The sequence below is a fragment of the Ictidomys tridecemlineatus genome, chromosome 7 (genome assembly GCF_052094955.1).
Source record: "Ictidomys tridecemlineatus isolate mIctTri1 chromosome 7, mIctTri1.hap1, whole genome shotgun sequence".
NCBI lineage: Eukaryota > Metazoa > Chordata > Mammalia > Rodentia > Sciuridae > Ictidomys > Ictidomys tridecemlineatus.
This window is the reverse complement of record NC_135483.1, coordinates 35,534,702-35,558,707: the sequence shown is the minus strand read 5'-3', so window position 1 is coordinate 35,558,707 and position 24,006 is coordinate 35,534,702. Positions and strand designations below refer to the sequence as shown.

At 35.5% G+C, this 24,006-nt stretch overlaps 1 protein-coding gene across 2 annotated transcripts in view; it reads right to left on the bottom strand.

Moving 5' to 3' along the window:
• Rnf19a (ring finger protein 19A, RBR E3 ubiquitin protein ligase) overlaps positions 1-23,805 on the bottom strand; it is a 41,395-nt gene extending 17,590 nt beyond the window's left edge. For both annotated transcript variants that reach the window (XM_078016862.1, XM_005316297.3), the window contains exons 1-2: positions 23,666-23,805; positions 4,555-5,324 (exon numbers count right to left, since the gene is read on the bottom strand). In XM_078016862.1, coding sequence (XP_077872988.1) covers positions 4,555-5,228 — 674 coding nt within the window. In that variant the 5' untranslated portion in view covers positions 5,229-5,324; positions 23,666-23,805. The remainder of the gene's footprint in view (positions 1-4,554; positions 5,325-23,665) is intronic.
• Positions 23,806-24,006: the final 201 nt, after the last annotated feature.

The following is a 24,006-nucleotide window of genomic DNA, read 5'->3' as shown; positions in this document are numbered from 1 at the left end:
TAATATCTATTCTCTGAATAAATATGTTTGGCACTTTATAATCTTTTGACTTAATTTCTGAGCATTTATCCCAGAATAATGGAATTTTGTCCATGAATATCCAATAGTTGCTTTATTCATAATAGTCAAAAACTATAAAGAGTTCAAATATCCTTCAACAAGTAAATGGTGCATATATGTACACCATGGAACATTACTTAACAAGAGAGAAACTAATACAGGTAACAACTTGGATGACTCTCTGGGGAACTATACTGACTGAAAAAAAGTAAATTTAAAAAGTTACAAACCACATGTTTCTATTTATACATTTTTAAAAATATATATTTATTTTATAGTTATAGGTGGATACAATATCTTTTTTTATTTTTATGTGGTGCTAAGGATCAAACCCAGTGCCTCATGCATGCTAGGAGAGCGCTCTATCTCTGAGCCACAACTCCAGCCCCTATTTATACATTTTTAAAATGGCAAAATTTTAGAAATGAAAAATTGTTAGTGACTGCCAGGGAAAAGGGTTATTAAGTGGGAGGGAGGGAGGTGGATATTGTTATGAAACATGAGCAATGAGGGATCCTTGTGACGGAACTGCAGTAACCTTGACTGTGGTGGCAGACTCACAAATCTACACATGATATTGAAATTTGGTAAAATATCAGTTATAATCATTATTTAAATTTTATTTTCAGTACTTTACCCTTTAAACTGAAGATTGAATTCTATTTAACTAAATGCACATGCACACAATTTTTATGCCTAAGTAAAACCAGGGAAAGTGAGTAAAATGAGATTGTATCTTTGCCAACATCCTCATTTATCTTAAGTGATGATTATATTCTAATAATGTTCTGCTTTACCAAATGGTTTCATAGGGGGACAAGTAGTGGGAAGTGTACAAAGGATCTCTGTATATTATTTCTTAAAATGTGCATCTACAATGATCTCAATGCAACTTTCAATTAAGAAATTTTGGTAATGATACAAATGTATGAATTGACAAGATCATTGTAATGTCATGTGTAGCTAATAAAAAAATAAAATTTAAAAAAAAAAGAAATTTTGGGCTGGGAGTGTAGCTTAGCAGAAGGCTTGCCTAGCATCTGTGAAGCCCTGGGTTCAATCTTCAGTTTTAAGGGTAAAGTACTGAAAATAAAATTTAAATAATAATTATAACTGAGATTTTACCAAATTTCAAGATTATAAGATTCTGCAAGATTTGAAGAAGCAGCAAGTTCTTCTATTTTTGGACCTATTACTCCCTTAAGTACCTTACCCTTTAAACTACGTCTTAAATTCCATTTTACTTCCGATAGATGAATTCTCTCACTATCGTCATCACAGATAAGTTCAAACACATGGATTAAACACAATTCAATCAACAAGCATGATTTGGCAAAGCTTCATTTCCTTCAGCTTTAAGACAGCTTAATCACTGTACTTACAGTAAAAAAGACTGTACACTTAACTTTCTATTAATTATGAATCTATAGTATCTATGACAAAGTAAAACAAAGCCAGAAGAGAGATGTAGGATAGCTGGTACAAATTCAACTTCCCACACTTATTATCTAAATGTCTTAATGTTAGGGATATATAATCAAACTGGTTCACTCAACAATTTTTCATAGAGCATGAGGTTCACCTATGGTTACAAAGAAAAAATAAATACTTGTTTCCCTCCTTAAGGGGCTGGCTCACAGACATTTAAATTAATTTCATTCTAGAATAATAAATGTCCGGTACATTCAAAGGTCTCCAGAAAAGAAAGAGGTACTTACATAAGATGACAGGAATCATGTAGCCACTGGCAGGGTTTTTTAGTCAATAGAAACAGGCAATGATAGAAACTAAAAACACCATTTTTTGCTTTCTGACTAGACAACATACAAATGAGGCCTCCTAAACAACAGAAGGTAATTGAATACTTTTATCCAACACAGATTCTATGCTTCCTCTCCTCTTATATTTCCTTCATCCCAGTTCTTCTCCATAGCCACTGACCAAATTTTTTTCTTTGAAATCTGTGAGAACTGGTATGTTCTACAAGAAGACCAGAAAGCTTCACTCTAGTTAAATCACAGTACTCAGCTTTCTCGGTCCTTTGTGCATAAAGCTCTAAACCTCTTCTCAAGAGGGGTTTTATTAGAAATACCATCCTTTAAACAAGTTTAAAGGGAAGCCTGGCCCTCAGAAGAGCAGAAATAATATTGGGCCAGAAACCTCAAGAGATATCAAATAGAAACCAGGTCAATGTTCTTTTCTACTCTGAGGCAAGACAGCATTTCTTAAAGTGTGTTAAACAACTTGTTTAAATAAAATTAAAGACAGATACAAAAAATAGCCATATTGATAAATATCAAATGCAAAAGGGAAAATTTATAATTTCACATCTGACATTTCTAAAAGACAAAAAATAAAAAAACTTTTCAAGCGTGTTGAATAATGAGGGATTAAATGCCACATTATACACCTGTGGTCCTGGTGCTCTGGTGAAGCATTTGTATAAATGACCACCAAATATTCAGATATTTACCTGTATTCCTTACTCTAGATTTAAATGATAAACGGAATTTTAATCTTTTAAAGTCCCACTGTGGGTTCCAAAGGTTTTAATACGCTCCAAAAAGGCAGAGACTTTTGTCTTTTATCCATTATTAAACCTCCAGTACCTGGCACATCGGTCCATTAAACTTTTGACTAACTGATTTAAAAAAAATAAGAACAGAGTCCTGAGTGTGTGGTTCAGTAGTAGAGTCCTTGCCTAGCAAGCACAAGGATCTGAGTTCAATCCCTGGCATTGCCAAAAAACAAAACATTTAGGAAATGAAGGTAAAGAATAACAAAAGTTATGAGAAACTTAGTGTGTACTAGGAATTTTGCTACTAATAGCTTTAAAGATGGAGCTCAATCCTTGTAACATGATGGGATAGGGATTCAAAATCAGGTTTCTACATGCTCATGATAAAACTAACTTTAATCAGGACTCATGTACATTTTATTTTCAAAGTACACATTCAAGTTTATGCTACTGGGTGAGGTTTTCCATATAACACCAACAAAAAGTCTGAAACATCATCGAGCATATAAAATATACTCCTGGGGCTAGGGCTCAGTGGGAGAGTGCTTGCCTTGCACACATGAGGCCTTGAGTTCGATCCTTAGCACCACATAAAAATAAATAAAGACATGCTGTCCATCTACAACTACAAAAAAATGTTAAAAAAATATGCTCTTCACCTAGAGAGCCAGCATAAACCAAAATATATTTAAAAATTAATCTCTGTGACATGTTTTCTCTGTCCTTTGTGAATAAAGTTACTGACAACTGGCTATACAAAATTACTATATAGTCAAATTAATAAAGGATAATTCTTTATTAAACATACATATCCAATGGTTGTTTTCATAACTGAAGTTTCTATTACTTATATTTTATACTTAACATTTATCTTCTTCAAGTATTTAAAATACTAAGCCATTTTAAACAATGAAGTCTTAATGAGAAAAAATGTTCAAAAACATCCAAAAGTGTCCATTTTGAAAAAATTTAAATGTTACTAATAAATATTATCATATGAAATCTTTATGACTTTTGTCATTTAAAATTATAAAATATAGAAATATAGGTTAAATACAATTTGAAAATTGACTATACAACAAGCTTTTAAAAACAGGTTTGAGGGGTTAAAATTGTGGCTCAGTGATAGAGCACAGGTGAGGCACTGGGTTCGATCCTCAGCACCACATAAAAATAAACAAATAAAGATATTGTGTCCATTTACAACTAAAAAATATTTTTTAAAAATGGGTTTGATTCAGAGAAGAGTCCTCAAGTTATAAGGCTCACATTCCAGCCTTGCCTGAGACTATACCCAAATAAACTGGAAATTGCAGGTTTTCATAAACTGTTATCATAATGTATACTGTACTAATGTATGCTAAACCTCACTATTGGTAGTTTTTACTATTCTTAAAGAGCATATGACTGTTTTCTCCTGGTTCTAACAACTAAACATAATAAACACATTATATAAATAGAGACTATTGTTAACATAATAATCAAATATACTAAAAAATATTTTATTTTAAATGTGGGGAAAATGTTTGTAATTCAAAAACTTGAGGCAAATGAAGCATTATATAAACCCTATATGTAGAACACATCATTCTATAGTATAGTTGAGGTATTTTCAAAAGGTTATTAATTGATGATCACAAAGAACCTGGTCCTTTCATCTGTTATTCCAAAATAAAAATTCTCAAATGGTGGGGAAATTTTCAGTTTTGCATACCACTAGATCCTGTTCTCTTCCATCTTACTCTTTTCTTCCAAAATGCTTTCACGTGAAAATATAACACAGTGACAACATGATAGGATTCCTGCCTTTAGTACCTAACATTGTGCCTAACCTGGTATGTGCTGAACATACTTGTTGAATCAATGAATTCTTGGACATGTTAAGATTGTTCTTTTCAGTAAAAGTCAACAAATTCTTTTATCCCCACAGGAAAAAAATGATGTAACTTAAGAAAAGTCAAACAATATCTTCTTACCCACAGTCTGGAGCTGGACACCACCTACAATCAGGATCTGCTACAAGCCACCGTCTAAGCATAAATTCTTCATATTTTTCCATCAAGACATCATCACTTAATATCAAACGAATGTCATGGGGATTAAACCGTTCAGTACATTCTGGGCAACTGATATTAACTCTACTTTCAGAAATTTCTATCCTTAGGTATTGTCGTAAGCAATCCACACAAGATCTATGATGACAAGTCATTATATCAGGAAATCTGTCTTTAGAATGCCGCAAAAGGCACAAAGGGCATTCTATAAAGTCTCCAATTTGTTTGCTGATAGAAGTTAATCCATTGTCAGAAGAGGTATTTGTAGAGAAAATGGAGTTCTTATCAGTACACATTTCAGAATGTATACTTTCAATACTTGCAATTCCATCCACCCCGCCATTTAGCTCCCTTGATTTACGTTTGTTATCCTTTTTCCTCCGAAACAAAGAGCCTATTGAAATTCTTCGTTTTTTGGGTGCCTTTTTGACAGAAGGCAAGCTCACAGATGAAGCAGAAGACTGAAGATCTCGATCTGAACCCATTTGCCGGTGTAAACTCATGTCTAAAATGCTCATTAGAATTGTGTTGGGGTCAGTGTTTATACACAGCCCTTCATTATATTTACAGATAAAACCTATTTCTTGTTCTTGCATTCAGACTAAGTCATGATGTTAAAAAAAATCCTACTTGGTTCCTGAACAGAATTCTTGAAGAAGTTTGATTTACCGAAGACTGTTATCATAGATGTCCTGAAAAGCAAACAAAAACCAAGATCACTTAATTGTATTTTTAGTCTGCATGCTTTTGTAAACTTATAAACTCTAAGAAATACTAAATGAGTGTATTCTTCAGCCATTAGTTTTACATAAGGCCAACTTATTAAATAGTATAATAGAATATAAAATTAATGCTGAAATAGATACGGAGACATTCTTTAATCTTAAAAGATTCTCTACATTTGAACTAACCTAATCATTCTTAAAATCTTACATAAACTTCTGATCATTATCATACTGAACTTAATGACTCTTCACTGCCTTTTTGAGTTTTTATTTTTAATCGTCAATAAATGTATGCAAATACAAATGGCTAAGAACTAACTTATACAATCTGGAAGAAAAATACTGTAGGGGAGGGGCTCTTACAGTGCCAGAAAAATTACTTATTATAAAAAGTTACAGTAATTACCATGGGGTGCTATGTCACAAAGATAAGATACAAACCAATATAACAGAATATAGTCTTAAAAGTCCCATATATCGGGCACTTGATTTATGACAAAGGTGAATGACATTGCTGAGCACTAAGAATGAATGGTCTTTAAACAAACAAACAAACAAAAGTACCATGTCTATAAATTATTCATCTGAGGAAAAAAACTTGACCTATGGCTCACCTCGTGTAAAAATCAATTCCAAATGATTCACAGATCTAAATGTGAAAAGTAAAACTAAGAAGCTTCTAGAAGACAAGAGAATATTTCAATGAAAGATTTCGTTAAAAGTATAGAAGTGCTAAAACAATCCAACAGAAAAAGGGGCAGTGGACTTAACAGGCACTTCAAAAAGGGATATAAAAAATGCTCAATACCATTAATTATCAAGTAATAAACCATTAAAGCTACATTGAGAGACCACTACACACCCAGACTAATATTTCCAAGTATGGACAAGGATCTGGAAGAACAGGAACTTTCTTCAGCAGATGTAAAAAGGTGCACCTATTTTGGAAACTGTTTGGCAGTATCTACCAAACTTAAACATATAATACTTATTATAACAGCAATTTTACTCCTAGAAATGAGTACACAAATTAATGCATCAAAAGATATACATAACAATTATCATAGTATTAATTATCATAGTCAAAACACTGGAAATAACCCACATTTCCATCAACAGAATAAATAAGTTGTGGTATAATCATACTCAACCATAAAGCAATGAAAATCCTATTACATATAAAACAAGAAAGAATCCCACCCAAAAGAATGTGTGATATGAGTGTACCTTCATACATTGCTGGTGGGAATGCAAATTGGCAAAATCATTATGGAAAGCAGTATAGAGATTTCTCAGAAAACTTGGAATTTGACCCAGATGTTCCACTCCTCAGTTTATACCCAAAGGACTTAAAATCAGCATATTACAGTGATGCAGCCATATCAATGTTTATAGCAGCTCAACTCACGATAGCTGAACTATGGAACCAACCTAGGTGTCCTTCAACAGATGAATGGATAAAGAAAATGCGCATGCGCACGTGTGCGTGTGCGTGTGCGTGTGTGTGTGTGTGTGTGTTATGGAATATTACCCAATCTTAAAGAAAAATGAAATTATGGCATTTGCCAGTAAATGTATGGTGTTATGGTTTGGGTGTGAGGTATCTTCCAAAAGCTCACATGAGACACAACACAAGACAGTTCAAAGGAGAAAGGATTGGGTTGTGAGAGTCTTAACCCAATCAGTGAATTAATCCCGTTAGAGATTAACTGAGTGGTAAATAAAGTGGTAGGGTGTGGCTAGAGGAGGTGGGAATTAGGGCATGTCTTTGGTGTATATATTTGTATCTGGAGAATGAAGTAAGTGTGTGTGTGTGTGTGTGTGTGTGTGTGTGTGTGTCTGCTTTCTGATCAACATGTGAACTTTTTCCTTCTGCCAACTCTTTTGCCAAGATGTCCTAACTCATCTAGAGCCCTAAGGAATGGAGCCGGCCTTCTATGGACTAAGACCTCCGAAACCATGAGCCCTCAAATAAACTTTTCCTCCTCTACAATTGTTGTGGTTGGGTCTTTAAGTCACAGCAGCAAAAAAGCTGAATAAAACAGATGGAGGTGGAAAATATCATGCTAAGCAAAATAAGCAATCCCCAAAAGCCAAAGGCCAAAGGTTTACTCTGATATGCGGATGCTAATTCACAATAAGGGGTGGGGGGACTAGGGAAGAATAGTGTTTAGGTAGAAGGGAGTGAAGAGAGGGGAGGCCGTCAGGGAGTCGAAAGGATAGTAGAATGAACAAGACATTATTACCCTATGTACATACATAACTAAATATCATGGGTGGGATTCTACATCATGTACAACCAAAAGAATGAGAAATTATATTCCATTTATGTGTGATGTATCAAAGTGCATTCTACTGTCATGTATAACTAATTAAAACAAAAAAATGTGCTGTATTAATTCCAATCATATCAAGTTCAAAATAGAATTAATCTATATAAGGATCCTTGTTTTGGAGGCCAACCCTATAGGATTTTGTTTTTAAGGGAAAGAGTATGTAACAAAGTCTCTTTAGTATTAGTGGTACTTAATCAGAGTGTACACCTGAATTTCTGAGGAACATTTTCAAAATACAAAAGCTCTAGACCTCATTTGCAGAAATTCTGATTGTATACCTTTAGGGAAGAATTTTGTTGTTGTTGTGGGACTTATTTATTTTTAAGCTATAGGTGATTTATATCATTTAAAACTATGTAGTGAAATCTTCATTATTTATTTATTTATTTTTAAAATTTTTAAGAAATATTTACTTTTTTAGTTTTATTTTTATGTGGTGTTGAGGATTGAGCCCAGCACCCTGTGCATGCCAGGTGAGCATGCTATCGCTTGAGCCACATCCCCAGCCCTTATTTATTTATTCATTTATTTGGTGCTGAGGATCGAACCCAGTGCCTCACACATGCAAGGCAAGTGCTGTACCACTAACCTACAGCCCCAGCCCTCCAGCAGCTCTTTATATGTTTATTGTTACTATCACAAGGATTTATCAAGCTAAAATGCAGTGATAACAGGAAGAAAAGCAGTGAAAAGGAAATGATAACTTTAGGTTAGCTTCTGCAATATGTATCATCATGATTAGGCAAAGAGGTATACCCTGAGAGCTGATAAAACATTATTTCTGCATGTGTCTCAGGGTGTTTCTAGAAGAGAATGGCATCTGAACCATTTGAATAAGTAGATTACACTTACTAATGCGGGTACTGTTCTATCCACTGCAGGGCTGAACATAAAGAGAGAGAGAGAGATATTACTCCCTGCTTGGACTAGGATATCCATCTTTCTCCTACCCTTGCACATGAGTACTTTTGGCTTTTTAGGCCTTTGGACTCAGACCAGAACTTACACCATTGGTTCCTTGTGGTTCACAAGTCTTTGGGTTTGGACTGGAATTATACCAGCTTTCCTGGGCCTCCAGGTTGAAGACAGCAGATCATGGGACTTCTCTGCCTCCATAATCATGTGAGCCAACCCTTCATAATAAAGCTCTTTCTCTATATCTATCTATCTATCTCCCTGCCTCCCTACCTCCCTCCTGTTGATTTGTTTCTCTGGAGAACCCTGACTAACACAGCCTCCATGATGTTGTTGTTACAGCTGTTTAGTAGGATGCCTCTTCCCCACAACAAAAGTATGGCTCTCTAATTAAAGATGCTAGAAGAGTTATTAAAACAGAATAGTAAAACACAAGTAAATCTTATTTATGTATTTTCCAATCAAGTATCTAAAATCATAAGAGGCACTTCTCTAACACCTATAAATTCTAATTTCCCTTTCTTTTTCAGATGTCTGATATCCAGATATACAGTATCTCTAAAACATGCACACTGTTGTGTTCCAAATAATACTTCTGTCAGTCAGAAAGGTGCTCTTTCCCTGAATTCTCACCAACATTCTTTATTTTTTAAAAATATTTTTAGTTGCAGATGGACACAATACCTTTATTTTATTTATTTATTTTATGTGGTGCTGAGGATCAAACCCAGTGCCTCACCCGTGAAAAGCAAGCGCTCTACCACTGACCACAACCCCAGCCCCCAAAATCATTTATTATGCTAATAGTTTATTATGTCAATAGTGTTCTCTGAACAGCAAAAAAAGAGGTATTTCAATTTATTTGATTACTAAATGAACATCTATTAATATATACCATCCTCTACTACTTTTTTAAATGGGTTCCTTTTAGTTATACATGACAGTAGAATCCATTTTGACGTAATTATAAAAGCATGGAATATATCTTGTTCTATTTCAGTCCCCAGGACATTTCCGTCCCCTTTCTTCCCACCACTCGCTTCTCACTTCCCTCTACTGATCTTTCTGCTATTTACCCATAGTAATTTTTTAAATTAATTTCTTGCACCATCCTACTTCTATTTTATCTGTTCATTTTTTTTTAATTTATTTATTTTTTTTATTGTTGGTCGTTCAAAACCTTACACAGTTCTTAATACATCATATTGCACAGTTTGATTCAAGCGGGTTATGAACTCCCAACTTTACCCCGTATACAGATTGCTGTATCACATCAGTTACCCTTCCATTGATTGACATATTGCCTTTCTAGTGTCTGATGTATTCTGCTGTCAGTCCTATTCTCTACTATCCCCCCTCCCCTCCCCTCCCCTCCCCTTTTCTCTCTCTACCCCTTCTACTGTAAATCATTTCTTCCATTTGTATTATCTTGTCTTACCCCTCCATTACATAGTTCTTGATATATCATATTTCACATTTTGATTCAAGTGGGTTATGCACTCCCATATTGCCCCTTATACAGGCGAATGGATAAAAAAAATGTGGCATTTATACACAATGGAGTATTACTCTGCATTAAGAAATGACAAAATCATAGAATTTGGAGGGAAATGGATGGCATTAGAGCAGATTATGCTAAGCGAAGCTAGCCAAGCCCTAAAAAACAAATGCCAAATGTCTTCTTTGATATAAGGAGAGTATCTGTTCATTTTTTAAACCATTTTTACATTGGAACAATAATGTTTCCCTTTGGTTTTAAACCTTCAACATTTACTTTATCCAAATATCTATCCTTTAATTTTTATATTTTAAAGAGTGAGGTATAGATGTTTAATTCATACCTATGAAGCTCTTCTATAAATTACTCTATTGCTTTATATGCTTATGAAATCCTTTCAGAGGAAACCTATTTTTTGCAATATTTCTGGTTCCCTTTATTTCTTCTTGTGAATCCATGTTTCTTTACATTTGTATCATTTTCCTATAACCACAAGAACTTCATTTAGCATTTCTCAGTGTGAAGGTCTCCTAGCAATGAATTCTCTTAATCTTTTATCTGAAATATGAAATATGTCCTTATTTCACTTTTTAACAGATACATTTGCTGAATATAGAATTCCAGGTGATAGCTTTATCTTTTGGGGACTTTAAATAGGTCATTATACAGTCTTCTGGCCTCTATTATTTCTGGTAAGTCATCTTTCATTGACATTTTAATTCCCCTGTTACTCTTTTCCCTTTGGCTACACTCAATAATTTCTACCTCTGTCTTCTAGCAGTCTGATGAAGATGTGCCTAGACGCAGATTTCTTTGTATTTACCCCACTTGGAATTCACCAAAATTCTTGGATTTGAAGTTCATTCAAATAAATAAGGAAATTTCAGGGAGATAACTTCTTTTAATATTTTTAACCCTATTGTCTTCTCTCCTCTCCTTTTGGAATTCCAATTATCTATATGTTGGGCAATTTAATTTTGTCCAGTGGCCACTAGGCTCTGCTCATTTTTTGAAATCTCTTTTTTTTCCCTCCATCTTTAGCTTAGCGAATTTTTACTGATCTACCTTCAATTTCACTAGCTTTTTCCTCTGATGTACTATTTCAATGTACTATTAAATCCATCCAATGAAATTCTCATTTTAAAAATGTACTTTTGAGTTGTAGACTAATTTCTATTTCTCCACTGAGATTGTCCATATGTCAGTCATTATGATCACATTCTCTCCATTAACTCCTTAAAAATATTAGACTACTTTAAAAGTTTGCTCATTCTGCTACATATAGGGACGTCTTTACAGTGAGCTGTATGTTCCTCCTATTTCACATGACTAGTAATTGCTTATTATAAACTGCATATTGTGGATGATATGTTTTAAAGGCTCTACAATCTCTTATCTTCTGAAGAGTGACATTTTTATTACACGTGGCAGTTAAATCACTGGCTCATCAACTTTAACTTGTGGAGGTTTGGCTTTATGCTTTTTTAGAGTGGGTCTAAGAAAGCACAAATGTTTACTAAGCCCCACTATCTTGGTGGGAACCAAATACCAAATTCTGTCTCCTGGGTAAAGGGTAGTAGCTGTGATTTCTATGCAGCTTTTTCTGTCTTCCAGCTATTACTTTCTTTTGAGGTCCTTGGATTTCCCATGCATAGTTCAGGAGACAACTAGGTATTGGAGGAGAGTTTATTCACAACTTTTAGGGACACTTTATAATAACTCCCTCCTTTCTGGGATTTATTCACTCAATTCCAGCCACTCTGGCAATCCCAAACTCCACCCCCACACCTCAAGGCAATTAAGACTAACTTTTTGCTTGAATTCTACCTCTCCTGGGCTATCTATCTATCTAGATAGATAGACTTAGCCATCTGGCAGTTTACTAAAGGATACCTTCCTCTGAGCTCCAAAATATAATATTCTTGAATCTGCATGATACTGTCATAGGAAATTTTAGCCTAAGTATACATTTGTAATCTTCACAATGTAATCATTTATGGGACTGCTTCTTTTGCTGGGCGGTGGAGCAACAGGACAACACTACTAGGGATTGAACTCAGGAGCACTCAACCACTGAGCCATATCTCCAGCCCTGTTTTGTATTTTATTTAGAGACAGGATCTCACTGAGTTGCTTAGTGCCTCGCTAAGTTGCTGAGGCTGGCTTTGAACTGTGATTCCTACAGCCTCAGCCTCCTGAGCCGCTGGGATTAAAGGCATGGGACACCACACCTGGCTTATTGGACTGCTTCTTAATAACAATCTTTAAAAAGTTTTCTTGCATTATCCAACACCTGCAATTGTAAGGTGTTCTAAAAATAACTTAATGTGTTTAAAATGTTTTTGCCTTTTTGCTCCAAGTAACCTGCCTACATTTCATTCATTTTCTTTTTTCGACAAACATCTTCAGAGCCTATTATGTGCGAGATACTCTTCTAAGCACTGTGTATACAATGCTGAACAAAACAGAAGAGGCCCCTGTTTTGTGGAACTTTCATTCTACTGCATCTAAACATTAAGCAGACATTTCAGACTAATCCTCCTTAAAAGTATAGTACTATGAAAGACTCTGCAAGGACCTATTTTTTTGTCCCTCCCACCAACATCTAAATTTTAATAGTGTATCTTTCTGAAGCATAAGTTTTAAATAAGAAAAACCTGATTTATACTTGGGCATATGATAGTCTCATAATCTAAACAAATATTTATTAAAATCCATTCTAAAACTTTCTTCTAATAGACTATAAAAACATTGGATAGCACTGTATCATTGTAGGTCTATACCATCTGAAAACAGGGAAAACACTACTGTGGCAGAGATGATGCTATTTGCTCATCTGTTTCTTTTTTCTCCTGAGCACAAAGGAGGAGGCCATTTTCCATTCCACTTGTAGCAAGATGTGGCCACCTGACTAGTCCTGGCCAATGCAATTTAAGTGCAATGATGCATGTCCTTTTAAGGATGGGCCCTCAAAGGCATTCCTTCAAACATCCTTAAGCTTTCTTTCTTCACTCAATGGTGGTTAAATATAGTAACTCCAGTGGATGACTCCAAGTCGAACTTAACAGACAGCAGAGACATGAGACTGAAGGATACGTGAGTCATCCATGTGGTTCTCTGTATGAGAATCAAACTTTTATTGTGTTCCACCAAATGATTTTGGAGTTGCCAGTTTTGACACAATTACCAACCTTATGACCTTAAAGTGGGAGATAAAATGAGGTAATAAAATTTAGAGTATCTTGGGAGAGGATTTAATTTTTATACTTCTTAAAGTACACTGAGTGTTGAACTCAGGACCTTGCAACATGTTAGGCAAGCTCTACCACTTAGCTATATGCCCAGCCTTTTTATTTTATTTTGATACAGGGTCTCACTAAGTTGCTCAGGCTGGCCTCAACTTGGGATCATGCTGCCTCATCTCCTGCCTCAGTCTCCTGAGTAGCTGGGTTTATAGGCATGTATCAGCATGCCCAATGGGTAAAATTTTTAAAATGCTATATAAAAATAAGCTAACAATGGAGCACGTATTCAGAGTAAAGCATAGACTTTGAAGTCAGTGTGTCCTGGGTTAAAGTTCAGCCTCTCAGATTCATTGTAGCTAGATGTGTGACACTGGGTTACTAAAAATAGGAATAATAGTACCTGTAGTCCATGATTATTATAACAACATACAAAGAATTCAGCAAAGGATATGGTGCATATTAATCACTTAATAAGTATTAGCTATAACTATTATAAATATCTGAAAAGTTGGCACAAGTCTATCTAAACCATTTACTAGATAAAACTGTTGAAAGATTAATAGACAAAAGATTAGAAATAAAATGAAAAAATGGTTGACTCTAAAATGGTTTTTCTAATGTAATCAGTATAGTTAGATAATTGTAAGTTTGAAATACATTATTACAGCAAATTAATTTCTTGTAAATTAAGTTTTGTTTTCTTACATTTATATAGCTACAAACCTAACTCTAGTTGTCTAATATTAAAAATGCAATAAGTATTTTCCATTTAACTACTTATAAGTAGGATATAGGATAAACAGAAAGTTATCAATTTCCAGCAATCAGTTTCCACTTTTGAAAAGTGCGTGCTTACCAAGACCCATATACACTACCTTGAGTTCTATCCTTAAGACAGTTTCTATGATCTCCCAGAAACAGAAATTTAAAGTTGGAGAATAAACTATTACCATATGCCACAAAACTTCCCAAAAGAGATATTTCTTAAAGAGCTTCACAAACATGCATCTGCTACCTTTACCTATATAAACCTACTTTTGACTGAGAGAACGGAATGGTGCATTGTGGCTTTAATAATACTCATCACTCTATACATTACAAAAAATAAGCTGCTGCAAAAAGGAAAAAGCATTATTTATTCCATTTTCCAAATTAAAAAAGATGAAAAACATTTTGGCTGCTCATTGCAGAGTGCAAAATGCCAGGTACATTAAAATGTCCAAAACCATGTAATTTTTCAAGTGGGTTTTTAAAAAGTTAATTAGCTGTCAAAAAACTTCAACTACTTAAAATATACAGTGCTGCAAAAACAGAAAGGAAATGTTAAACCTAGTATGAGATCTTAGCCAAGTCTATTTACTTTGAATTTCTATTTCCTTATCTGAAAGCTAAGGATTTAAAATCAGATGATGTCTAGGTTGCTCAATTCTAAAAGACTACTCTAACATACAAATTTACAGATGGCTTTAATAAAAAGAATACTACAGGATTAACAGTGGATAAGTTGTTTTTTTCAGATAAAGAATTCTTCTCTTCTTTAAAATATCTTCAAAATTTCTCAAGTATTAGTACATTCTTCCATCCTAAATACTTTTTCGGGAGTTACAGACACACGCACAAACACACACACACACACACAAACTAGTAACAGCAGCATCTCATTTCTCCAATTTTATTTTATTTATTATTATTAGTAGTAATACTAATAGTAGTCCCATCTCCACTTGGGATTGAACCAACAGGTGCTTAACCATTGAGCCACATCCCCAGCCCTTTTTATTTTTTTATTTGAGACAGGGTCTCACTAAGTTGCTTAGAGCTGGCCTTCAACTTGCAATTGTCCTACTTCAACATCCTGAGATGCTGGGATTACAGGCATGCACCACCACACATGGCTTCACTTCTCAGTTTTAGAAGCAGTTTCCTTTTTCTCCTAAAGGAAGTCCTTGAGTTAGCTCAATGACTGTTTGTATATAATTCTGTGATATGTGTACATAAGAGGTAGAGTACAGACTACAAGAGGTATTTGTATTTGGTAGAGGTCTTAAAAGATATTTAAAAATTTTCCTTCAAAGTATAAAGGAAGAAATGATATCCCTTGGGAAACAAGAGGCACAATTAAGCAAAATGTGTCGGTTTTCCTTTGGATATGCAACATTGAAATGTTCCCTGAAATGAGATTAAAAACTCAAAAACACAAAGGAAATATTAAATATATAAAGAAAGAAAACAAGCAGGGGAGTATTTTCTAACAAAAACAAAAGTATGTAGGTAAGAATTACATAGACAGCAATCATAAACATTGTAATAGTTTTCTTTTAACAAAAAATTGAAAGAAAAAAATTAGTTTAATTATAATTCTAAAACACACCTTTAAATTAGATGTGTTAGATATTTAACTACTGAATTTAGAGAGGCAGTAATCTAAAGACTAATTTGAAAAGGCAGCCATCAAAAAAATTGAGTGGGTTTCTTAAGACTTAGGAGATGAGAAGAGTGAAAAGGTACAAACCATGGAACTACTGCACAAATACTAGTCATGTAAAGGTGCATCTTCTCAAACACCCACTCTTCTTAGAAGATAGCACTCAATTTGGCTGTAGAACTTATCTTCCTGGTGACACTAGTATTCTAATCTCTTCAGTTTAGAGATACTCAGTCCAATACATCTAGAGATACTCAGTCCAATACATCACCACCAGCCACATGAGGCTATTTTAATTATTTTATTTTAATCCCTCAGTTTCACTAGTAACGTTTCAAATATTCTACAGCTATATATAGCTACTTGTTATCATTATGAGCAGCACAGATCTAGAACATTTCCTTCACTGAGGAAAGTTCCAGTGGACACTTTGGTCTAGAAAGTGTCTAGACCAAATGGAGCTAATGTGGCAAAGTCCCCCCGTTCTTTCTCTATCATCCTAGACACGGTCTTCATTAATCACCTGATATGTGAACTACCTCCATTACCCTGTGTTAAGGCCTGCTTACAAATTTCCACTGATTTTCATAGATAATGAATAAAAATTTCAAACTTCACTTTGAATTCAAAGCCCTCCCACAGTCTAACCTTAAGTCTCTCATGGTTCTCCCACATAAGAACCCACATTCTAGCTAATTGACCTACTTGTTAAATAACTCAATGAAACATAACATAGTATCAACTCCACAACTTTCTCTATGCCTTTGTCTCTGCCTCCTTCTCTGCTCTTTTTTAAAGTCTGACTTCTCTTTCAAGCCTCAACTCCTATCTTATTTCTACAAATCACTGTAGGTCAGTACTCATAAACCTTACTAAAAAATACTCCATGTTTTTATATAGAAGTTTACAATTTTCTAAATACTTCACCTCAATACTTTAATTTGATTCACTGCTAGGAGGTGGAGAAAAGGTGAGTGGATGTATGGTGTTGATTACCATTTTAAATAGGGTAATCAGAGTCTCATTTAAAAAGTGATATCTAAGCAAATGCCCAAAGGAAGTAAAGGAGCTAGCCACATGGAAATTTGGGGAAAGAATGTTTAAGGCAGAGGAAATAGATACTACAAAGGCCCTAAAAAGAAGAATATGTCTGGTATGCCCCCCCAAACAGCCAACAGGCTAGAATCAGGCTAGAATGTGACTGAAAGGGAATGCACAAGGCAAAGAATATACAAGATAGACTAGAATGTAATGGAGCCAGGTTGTGTGGCATTACAGACCAATGTAAAAACCTTGCCTTTTATTCTAAGATGGGGAAACTTAAAATCTAAACAGTTTAAAATCCAAATAGTGTAAAAGGATTATTCTGGTGTTATTCATAGGTGGAGGAACAAGGATGATGGTATGGACCACAGTTTAAAGACTACAACAAGAATCTAGAAGTGATGATGATGGCTCATCAGTAGAAGTGATGAGGATATGTTTTGATACATGTTGTGAAAAAAGAACTGTTAGGATTTTCTGACAGACAGTGGATTTTGAGAGGATTTGAGCTCAATTAATTGAGACTGAAATTGTGATTAACTGAACCAGGGGAGGATGTGAAAAGAACAAGTTTAAGGATGAAGCCCAAACTAGTTCATTTTCAGGCATTTATATCTAGGTGGAGATGTATACACAAATACCTGTTCGACAAGCCTGGAGCTCAGGAAAAAAAAAAAAAATCTAGCCTAGAAGTGTATGGATGGTACGTAAGATCCTAAGTATGGATGAGATCACTAAGGAAGTAAATGTAGAAAGGGAGGGAATGAGATCTGCTGCATTCCAATATTAAGTTATAAGGGAGAAGAGGAGGATCCAGTAAGAATAAAAAAGGCAAGAGGGGGATCATTCACTTTAAAAAGACAAAATATATTAGTCTATCCCTATACTCATTCCCCTCAACCAAATGTGAACTTTCTTAAAAAGTAAAGAGCAAAGAATGGACAAGCTAGGAAAGAGAAAAAAGGAATGACAGTAGTAAAAGTAACAATACATCTTATTAAAAGATATGATCTATTTCTTAAACCTGTTAAGACCGGAGAGTATTAACACACTTCCTCTAATAGTTCTAAGAAAGGATTAGAATTCTAAAGAGAGAACTGTTTAATTTCTGGTACTCCCCATACATGGTTTACTAAAGATTTGTGACTATATATTAGTTTCCTACAGCTACTGTAACAAATTGCCACCAACTGAGTAGCTGAAGACAACAGAGATTTATTCTCTTGCAGCTCTGGATGTTAGAGGTCCAAAATCCAACAGGACCATATTCCTTTCTGGGACTAGAGGTGAATCTATTCTTTGCCTCTTTCAGCTTCTGGTGACCATGAACATGGCCACATCACTCCATTGTCTCCTCTCCATAGCTATATTGCCTCCTTTTCTTTTGTATGTCTTTCTCTCAATGACCCCCACCCCCAGCCATGTACTTTTCCCTTATAAGGACATTTGTCACTGATTTTGAGGCTACCTGGATATCTCAGGATGATCTCATCTCAATATCCTTAATTACAAACGCAACCAAATAAGGTAACATTCACAGGTTCTTGGGATTAGAATGTGAACACTTATCTTCTGGGGTGCTACCTTTCAATCCACTCATGAATGCAGAAATTTTTGCTAGGGGCACTGGTAAAGTGTGCTATATTTATGCAATAAGCCAAAAGATATTTCATGTTTCTCCATATTTTAAAAAAGTGTATGCTTATCTTGAAATTAAAAGATATGAATATAAAGAGACATCTAATTAATCTGGCTCTATAAAAATAGAAGTCTGCAACAGCTTGTTGGGGAACCACTACCACCCCTGGATTGGATAAAAGATTACTGTCACTATGTTATACATCATATATCCTGAAATGACAGACTTTTCTAAATGGTTGCTTTACTTTCCCTATCTAGTCACACTACTTGCTAGTCACAGTGCTCCTTTCCAAAGGACCTTTATTCATGACTTCTTTAAGGATGCCTACGTAAGACTCCCAGTTATTCATACAAACACAAAGTGAAGGCCAGATGGGTTTAGGCCACATAAATAGATGAGAGGTTTAAATTTTGGTGTTCAAACAAATCTACTCATCTCTCCTGATTCTATGTGTTACAAGAACACCGTGTATTGATTTATTCATTGTAACTGAGTCCAAAATGGGAGGTAACAGGACACTCCATATGCAGTAGTCTCATGGGGACTTCTTCCTTTTGCTTTTATATTGAGCCTTGCCATGACAAGTTACTATTAATAAAAAAACTTTTTAAAATAGTCTTGTCTGAGCAGTTCAGAGTGTTGCAAATACATGATTAATTTATACTAATCCAATAAAATGTGTATGAAATCATTGTAGGGGAGTTGTAAAATTGAGAACAGAAAACAAGTACCCTGACTTGCAATTCAACTCAATAATTTTAGTATAATGGCATAAGCAGTTTTGCATTTGACCTCAAACATCAATTGGTTAGAAAAAAGACTATCAAAAAGATAAAGAATCTCTTGTGGAAAAGAAGTGTTATATAAAATATTCTTGGAGCTACACTGTCCAAGACTGTAAAATCACTCATTAATCACTCATTAATACAAGTTGAAATAATATTTTGGATGTGTTGGGTTAAATTATGAAAATTAATTTCACCTGTTACTTTTTACTTCTTTTAACGTGGCCCTAGAAAATCTTAAAATTACATTTGTGACTCATTTTATATTTCTATTGGAAACCACTGCTACAGAGAAAGTTATGAATTAGATACCTTACACTGTAGATAATTTATTCAGTCAGCAAATACTTATTCAACACCTATTACATTAGATTTATGCCAAATGCTTAAGAGTGAACACAGAATAGTCTCACTGTCTCCTATACTATCTCATTTGTGATCTTGCTTAAGAGTAATTTAGAAAAGCATTTTGGGGGCAAATGCCAATACTTGATTTAAAAATTATAAAATATAAATCCATAGAGTCAGACTATTAACCATCTATTTTTGTGATACAATATGTATAATATTATGTTATATCATATTTTTCTAGGAGCCTAATACGATTATCACTCTCCTAATAGCCTGTCCAGGTTTCCTTCTCCTTCCCTTCAATTAGTTTGCTCCTTTTTTACAACTCCTTTTTAGAAAAGTTCCTCTTCAACTGGCAGCTAGCTATTCACATTACAACAGGGCTATTTTCACTCTCAGGTGTCTCCAGAGTAGAACAGAGGCTGAGAATGTTAAGTGTACATAAATGTTAAGCCAACTCCAGTTGTGTGGATCAAAGAATTAGTTCTGATTTTTTTTGTCCTTTTGTTTCTTTCCTTTTTTCTTTTTCTTTTTTTAGAACTTAAAACTATAGTGCCTTCTGAAGTAAATTTGGCTTCAAAATTCAGTGCACAAACTTCTTTGTATGCTAAAACAACTCATCAGTTGTGTCCTATTGAGACTTTCACTTAACAAAACTTTCTCAAATAGGACTTCTAAAATCAACAACTAGTAATTTTCCAGCAAATGATTTTTAAAATAAAATACCAGATAACAACAGGACAAGATTTTAAAGGTAACAGCATAGCTTTATAAATAATATGAACAATAAAAATAATTCTTCAAATATTATTAAACAAGAGCAATACAGCAAAAACTAAGAAAACTACAATAACAGAATGTGCTTCTCTTTTTCATTTTAATATAGAAAGAATCAGTGACATATGATAGCTATTGAGAAACAAATAAAGTACCCAAGTTTTAAACCCCAAATGATTTCACTGCTTTTGGATTGAAGCCTACCACAATCGAAAATACAGATGTTTAGCAAATATTATCTTTTAGTCTTTAGCTATGCAGGTATGCTTATGCATGTATACTATTTTGATGTTACCCATCTCTGTCAATATTGTGACAAAAAATAAACACAACAACAGAAAACATCAAAGAAAAATAATTACTCCTAGTTGGAGGGGGAAAAAAAGCCTAAGTAAGGAAAATTTAGCTAGTCTCCATAGTAATCAGATTAACATTTTGCTAAACAGGAATCAAACTAAAGCCTTATAGCTAAAGTATTCTATATATGATCCCAGAGCCTCACAGACAATCATTAAAGTATTACTTTGCTCTTATGTGCAATGAAGCACTAGATTGCCAAACACAATATAATATTCAATCAAATATAAATTTATAAAGTCGACTCTATTTTGGCCTTTAGCCCAAGATGGCCTAATTTTTATCTGGGCCCCTCCCTCCCTCTCTCTCTCTCTCTCTCTCTCTCACACACACATATATATATATAAAATATATATACATACATATATATATATATATATGAGCCTAAGCTGAGATAGTAAGAACCAGCCTGCATTTGACAAAGATCACTTATTAGTACTATCAGAAAAACAAATAACAATTCTTTATGATTTTCTAGACTACCTAAGTAGAGCACATATAAGTGAATAATTTTGATGTGAACTTAACAAAACGTATTACCAACTTCCTTTATGACAAGCACTTGACTAGGGATTTTTACAGGGTATTACAAATATTTTGCCTTTTTCCCACCTCTTGGAAATTTCAGAAAACTACAGTTCTCAATTCTCAGTGCCTGCAGATTAAACAAAAAATAATTTAAAGCATATGTATATGAGATGGATGATCAGAAACTAAAGAATTTCTGTGATAAATCTAAATGAATAAATAAACATTTACAATAAAACCAGAACCTGTCATAATATACAAAAGATTCTTTCAAATGTTAAAAAAAATTGACTCAAATTACCCATATTTAATTTTATCTAATGACTCCTTATCAAATATACCTATATTCTTTTCTAGTATACTTCTATCTGATTCCATTGAAAAGAGATTAAACCCCAAGTACTTGACATTCACAAATTCAAAAATGTTGTTTTATGACTTCACTTATGTTCAAATATGGGAAGTTCATTTACTTTTCATTATGATGCTTGCTTAAGTATTTTTTAAAAGATTAATCTTAGTGCCTTTCCTGTTTGACAGAAAATAATATGGTTTCATTTAGTTAAGTAAATAGGCTCCAAAAATCCAACAAATCCCACTAATAGGTAAAAAAAAAAAAACAAAATCTAACACTAGATTCTTTATATAAATAAAGAATAAAAGTGGATGACTCTTTTTGTTCCTCAGAAAGACACCTTGTGATGATATTAAAATATTTCCCATGGAATATAAAATTTAAACTTCAGTTATACTGTATACAGTAATTTTTAAAAGAACATTATGAAGCATAATATTAACAACATTCAGAATTTTTTGCATAATTTGGTTTATTAAGTCCCAATATTTAATTCTAAATCCTTACCTTCTAACTGCATATAGCAAGGAAAGGCAATTTGAAAATAAAGTCATAGCTGTTTTCTAAACAGAGAAAAGTATTTACATTTTAAGTCAATCCAGACTGCCCAGGGTTAAAGAAGCATAAGCAGGCAAATATGGCAATGGCTTGAATTATAAAAAGAAGTGGTAAGGGGTTTAATGGCAAAAATGAAAATAAAACTTAGGCACACCGTCAGGTTTCACTCACCAAGGGTAAATGAATCTAGGTTAAAATAAGAAACAAAAAACAATTTTTAAAAAGCCCGTTCTTACCAAAACACACAAACAACAAAACAAAACAACTCCGCAGAATGGAAAGGAAACACCACAAATATTTTAAGACAACCGATTAAGGGAAAAGATTGCTTTATGTCTCCACGGTTTACTAATATTTAAAACTAGCTTTTCCAGCCAACACCTAGGTTTGAAAATTGCAGCGACAATTAAAGGCCATCCTTTCCAACGTCAACCTAATAGAGCATTTTGCAACATTTTAAATAGGAACTATTAAGCAGAGTAAAAGCATCATTCATTTATTCCTTCCTCCAAGGGACTAATGGACAAAAGAGAAACCTTTCTCTCTCCCACGTATATAGCCTTACCCACTCTTCCCTGTTTCATTTACTGTCCTTGCATCGGGGTTAATGAACCCTAAACTTCCTTTTCTTCTTCCCATTAATGGAAATGGGGATAAAAAAGAGCAAGTGCAGAATGAAAACCTAATCACAGGAAAATCTGTAAATTAAAAAGTAGCGCCAAATAAAAATAAAAATAATAAAAGTAGTGGCATTACTTGCTGGGTGAGGGCTGGGAACACCTTGAGGGTTTATCATGGGGGCGCATTACCCAGGAAGAAACCACCCCCCCTCCCATATACAGACATTACCCAAGGCTACATCATTTTTCCTGCGTGTGTGATTTTCGTTTTTGAAGAGCGTACTAATTCTCCTAGATGAACATTCCCTTGCTACATGGCTCTCCTACCCTACGGGCCCCAAGCAGCTGGGGCTGGGGGATGAAGTCCCGTCCCCGAATGTGCAGCGAGGCCCGGAAACGGTCCCGTTAGAGCCGATATCACCCGTCAGGAATGCGCTCCGCCCTCGCCGCCTCCCCACCGCAGCCACCCTCAGGTCGCGCCCGCTTCGGGGGCTGGAGGAGTGCTCGGGGAGCGCCTTCGCGGCCCGTCACAACATTGCGGAGCCGCCGCCCGCCCCGCAGACAGCCCAACCAGGTCAAGGCTTGAGGCAGAGCCCACGCCCGGCCTCGGCCCGCTCCAGGAGAAGCGCTGGGGCCCCGCAGGGGACCCGGACCCAGCCCCAGGCCTGAACCCCGAGGCCTGACCGCCGGGCCGCCCCGAGTGGACACGGAGGGGGTGCCTTTTCTGCGGGACTTCCGAATCCATATCCGTTCCGGGAGGGGCGCGAGGGCAGCACTCTGGCCAGGGCTCTTCGGGTTTCAGAAAGGGGAGCCGCCCGTGCCCTCCCTACACCCCCAATCCCGGAGTAACCTCCTAGGGGGGCCCGCTGTACCTTCAAGCCCTCAGAGCGGCGGCGGCGCAAGGCTGCGGGAGAGCAGGCCCATCTTTTGGGGTCGACGGCAAAAGCCGGAGGAAGCGCGGAGGAGGGTCCCTAGACCCGCCGCAGTGCCTCTCAGCTGGGGCAGGGGTAACGGAGGGAAGGGGTCCGGACTGCCGCTTTCCCGAACGCCTCCTCCGCAGTTCTGGCTGGACCGCAGCTCTCGGGAACCAGTGCCGCAACTGCCATTCTCCCCCACCCTCAGCCCCGCTTTCCCCGCCTCCTCCTCCCACTCCTTCCTCCCGCCCCTCTCCTCCCCGCCCCGCCCCGCCCCGGCGCACCGCTCCGCCCGCGTG